The 5,179-nt window shown below is 35.5% G+C and overlaps 1 protein-coding gene across 1 annotated transcript in view; it reads left to right on the forward strand.

The window, feature by feature from the left end:
• ttc39b (tetratricopeptide repeat domain 39B) overlaps positions 1-5,119 on the forward strand; it is a 27,843-nt gene extending 22,724 nt beyond the window's left edge. Inside the window, exons 14-17 of the mRNA XM_016549621.1 lie at positions 2,195-2,306; positions 3,078-3,195; positions 3,305-3,421; positions 4,682-5,119. Coding sequence (XP_016405107.1) covers positions 2,195-2,306; positions 3,078-3,195; positions 3,305-3,421; positions 4,682-4,778 — 444 coding nt within the window. The 3' untranslated portion in view covers positions 4,779-5,119. The remainder of the gene's footprint in view (positions 1-2,194; positions 2,307-3,077; positions 3,196-3,304; positions 3,422-4,681) is intronic.
• The last annotated feature ends 60 nt before the right edge of the window (positions 5,120-5,179 follow it).

Raw genomic sequence — 5,179 nt, forward strand, 5'->3', positions numbered from 1 at the left:
CTCCAGTCTTCAGTGGCAGATGGTCTTCAGAAATAATTCTAATATGTGTGTGTGTGTGTCTGTGTCTGTGTCTGTCAGGCGCTGGTGAAGTTCCAGGAGTGTATCTCCGCGCAGCAGCAGTGGCGTCAGATCCATCATCTGTGTTATTGGGAGCTGATGTGGTGTCACTCGTTCCAGCAGCAGTGGAGAGACGCGTATCGATACGCAGACCTGCTGTGCCGAGAGAGCCGCTGGTCTAAAGTAACACACACCTCATATTCACTAATATCATATCATTGACTCTATCAGTTAAAAACAGCGCTGAACTGATCTGAATAATGACTCAGCTGGAACTGAATTTGATTCATAACTAATGAATTTCATAACATTAATACTATTATTTTCCTGTTTATTAATGTGAAGCTGCTTGAAGCGTATTGTGTAAAGTAAGGTGACTAGATCTGGGTTTTGAACACACTTTTAAAGTTCTGTTGTCACAGCTTACCTTTACCACATTTGGTAAAAATACAAAAGAGATGCATAAATAAAAATAATCTACTAAACAATTACACTTGTAGAAAGCACATGCTTTGTCTGAAAATGAGCATAGAATTATGGATAGTAAAGATCCGAAAGCAGAAACATAAAATAACAAAAATATTACTGTATACAGTATATTCATAGTTTGTGAAAATAAAATAAATGCATTTAGAATTTAAAAAAAAAATTTGTTAAATGAAGTTTTATCATATTTGTTTTGTTTTAATTTTATAATGTGTTTTTGAAAAGTATAATATAATAATATGTTATATTATACTTATAATAATATGTATAATAATAATAATTTTAATTTTTTGCAACTGTTTTCATAGTGTGATTTTTGCTGTATTAAAACGTAATAATAATTATTTATTATAATAATATGTATAATAATAATAATTTTAATTTTTTGCAACTGTTTTCATAGTGTGATTTTTGCTGTATTAAAACGTAATAATAATTATTTATTATAATAAACGCACAACAGTTAAAAAAACAAAAACATACAAAATGTATGGTCCCCTATTTTTTTAATTTATTAATAATAACAAGTGAGATTTCAAAGATATTTTGACATTTAATCAGGGTCGTTACAGGTAACTAAAACTGAAACTAAAATTAAAACATTAAAAAAAATGTTGTTACTTGAAATAAAATAAACATTGACTGAAATGAAATAAAATATTAAAAAACTATAACTATAGTATAAAGTAAATATATAAAAACTATAAAAGTATAAAATAAATATTTGTTACTTGAAAAAAATAAACATGAACTTAAATAAAATAAAACAAACTATATAGTATAAAATAAGTAAATATACAAAAACTATGAAACTATAAAAGTATTAAATAAATAAATATATATAAAGGCAAAATTTCTCTTTTTATTGATTTTAACTTAAAATAACTAAAGCTGAAACTGAAATAAAAAATTCTAAAAATTATATAAACAAAAACACACAACAAAATTACTTAAACTTTAAAATTAAAGTGTAAAATATAAAAATATAAACTGATACAAAATATTAATAAAATAATATCTCAATTATAATAAAATAGCACTGCACTCAACTAGGAAATCTGCTCGCTTTAGTGTAAAGCACTGTAGGAATAAATGCTGATCAGTGTTTGCTGGCGTCGCAGGCCATCTACGTTTATCAGAAAGCTGCCATCCTGAGCATGATGTCTGAGGAGGAGCTGAAGACGAGCGGAGAGGACGAGGTGGAGCTGTTCAGGTGAGTCTGGCTCTGATCTCAGGTCAGTTCCTGCGTTTGCTGAGGCTGACTTTCTGCCGCGTGTGTCGTAGGCAGGTGGAGGGACTGAAGCAGCGATTGGCCGGGAAATCCATCCCGACGGAGAAGTTCGCCATCAGGAAATCACGCAGATACTCGTCAGCCGTGCCCGTTAAACTGGTGATTCCTGCGCTGGTGCGTCTCACACACTCACACACACAGACACTCTCTCACACACACACACACACACACACACTCTCACACACTCTCACACACACAGACACTCTCACACACTCTCACACACACAGACACTCTCTCACACACACACACACTCTCACACACTCTCACACACACAGACACTCTCACACACACACACACACCAAAAACACGTGTAAATGAAGAGAGGAGGAAGTGATGCATCTGTGGTTCTTCCTCACACAGGAAATGATGTATGTGTGGAACGGCTTCACTATAGTTGGGAAACGTGCGGATGCCACTGAGAGTTTACTGATCACCATCGAGAGAGCGGAGGAGCAGCTACGCAACGATCCCAGTGAGACACACACACATTGCAAAGATCTAATCTGACATGTTTAGCAACTTTCTCTTTAGTAAGAACTGTTTTACTGCGTTTGACCTCATAAATTACGGCTGCACTATTTGAGGGAAAAAAAGCAAATAGCTATTGTTATGATTAAAAAAATGTTTTTAAGAGCTCCAGGTTTGATGCACAATTTGGCACAAAAAATAATAATAATAATTAAAAAAATTATAATAATAATCATATTGTATAATAATATTGTCATACTGATATATATATATATATATATATATTCTCAACTTTTGATTGTAATAAGTATATGTATATGTATTATTATTATTATTATTAAGATTGTCAAATTGATAATCACAAATGTTGACCAAATTGTAATAATAATAATAATAATTACTATTATTATTACTAAATAAAATATTAAACAAACTAAGAATTACTACTAATATAATATTTCACTGTAAAATAAAACAATTCTATTTAAGAAAAATAATATGATGGCATAATATGATAAAAGTACAAAAGTAAAATTACAATACTAATATTTGTGGCTTTAGTATTGTCTTAATTCCTCATTTTCAAACATTAAAGCATCAAGCTTTTATTTTGGTAGAAAACTACAGGGAGCTGGATTAATAAATATATTAAATCATGTTTTAATTCATTAAAAAAATGCAAAAAGGTTTCTGAGGGGTTGCGTTATGGGATTCGTCATCAACTCTAGAAGTCCATGCAAAAACAAACGTGTGTGTGTGTGTGTGTGTGTTTCAGACCCGTCTGAGTTCCATCCTGATGATCAGTGTCTGGTTCAGATGTTGAAGGGTTTGTGTTTGAAGCATCTGGGCCGATTACTGCAGGCTGAGCTCTGCTTCACACAGGTGCTGAGCAGGTAAACATTTGTTTTTAAGTTACGGTAAAGTCACTGTAAGTCACTCGAGTGGCTTGTTGCTGTGATGTGAATCAGCTGTAGGTTCGATGATGACTTGGTGTGTTCACAGTGAGAAGCACATCCGTTACGATCACTATCTGATCCCCTTCACCCTCTATGAGCTGGGTTTACTCTACAAGCAGCAGGGCGATTACATCAAAGCCACGCGCTTCATCGAGGACGCCAAGTGAGTGCGCTTTCATACGTGTACATGTCCCTTCTGAAATAAATGAGAACTTGAAGCTTTCATAGTGATATCTCTTAAATAACACACTTCCTTAAGTCTGTGGTGCTGCACACAATATATGCGCTGTTACAATTGAATGAAGTGAAATATAAAAGGAGTTTACTGGAGTTACTGCCCTATGAAATCCAAGTTTTGAGCAGTTTTTTTAATTGGTCTTTGAACTTGGCGTTTGGGAAAATATTTGCTCAAAATTGGGATTTTGTTACAGCAGTAACTCTAGTGTTAATTTGTTATGTCTGTTTTAATGCATCCTCTGTAACGGCTGAGAAATAGTGCAGCAAATTGGGCTGATGGTGCAATACGGCTCAGTGTGCATTGTCCCACATGCCATGTTTAAGGGTCCATAAAAAAAGATTGGTGCAGCAAAAAGTGCTCAAAATTTGGATTTTGTTAGAGCAGTAACTCTAGTATAAAGGCATTATGTCTTCTTAAATGCCTCCTTTGAAGCGGCTGAGAAACAGAACCACGAACCGGGCTGATGGCGCAATATAGCTCAGTGTGCATTGTCCCACATGCCAAGTTCAAGGGTCCAAAAAAAAGACTGGTATTGGAAAAAAGTGCTCAAAGTTGGGATCTCATTCGTGCAGTAACTCTAATATCAAGTCTTTATATCATCTTTAACGCATCCTCTGAAGTGGCTGAGAAATAGCGTCACAAAATGGGATGATGGTGCAATATGACATGGTGTGCATTGTCTCACATGCCAAGTTCAAGGGTCCATAAGAAATGATTGGTGTAGCAAAAAGTGCTCACAATTTGGATTTCATTTGTGCAGTAACTTTAATATCAAGGTCTTATGTCATCTTTAGCACATCCTCTGTGGCAGGCGAGAAACTGAGGCACGAAATGGGCTGATGGCACAATATGGCACAGTGTGCATTGTCCCACATGCCAAGTTCAAGGGCCAAAAGAAATGATATAGTAAAATGTGTTCAAAATTTGTATTTCACTAGATGATTGCATTCCTTATTAAACCACTTTGTCGGATTTAACACGTAATTACAGTTGGTGGAGAAATTAATTTCATCATTCAATTTTAACAGCGCTTATTGCGAGAAGCGTCAGAGCGTCATTTAAAGAAGAGGTTCATTTTTGGTCATATTGACCACCTCTGAGTAGTTTAAACAGGCAGCTGCTCGAAAATCAACACCATAATTTAAGCAATACTTGATGAATCTGACTGTATTTGTGTGTTTGTAGGTTGAATTATAAGGACTATTCAATGGAGTCTCGTCTTCATTTCCGCATCCACGCGGCTCTCAGCAGTCTGAAGGGTTCTCCGACAAACTCGCCGTGATGACAGACGATCAGCGCTGACGCGGAAGAACACGACAAGCACATCACGACGGTCACTGAAGCACCAAAACACCAAAGCAGCGCGGCGTAGCGATCTGTAGAGAAACACATTCACTGACCATTTCAAACCAAAGTCGCCGTTCAGTCATCAGTAACTAGCAGACATGTACCTCAAACCTGACGATTTGAACACTTATTCATCCATGTAGTTTAAATACAGAGTCTTACGTTTGTAAGAAAGTCGGTGACATCCAATCAGAAAACAGTTGCTGTAATGAATGTAACGTTTTATTTTAAAGACCAAATATGTTTGTCTGCTTGTGTGTGTTACATTGTGTGCCTGTTGTGTGTGTGTTCGAGTGTGTGTGTGTGTGTGTGTGTGTGTGTTTGTGTGTGAGTGTG

Source organism: Sinocyclocheilus rhinocerous, unplaced genomic scaffold (assembly GCF_001515625.1).
Source record: "Sinocyclocheilus rhinocerous isolate Xijiao unplaced genomic scaffold, SAMN03320098_v1.1 scaffold404, whole genome shotgun sequence".
Classification (NCBI taxonomy): Eukaryota; Metazoa; Chordata; class Actinopteri; order Cypriniformes; family Cyprinidae; genus Sinocyclocheilus; species Sinocyclocheilus rhinocerous.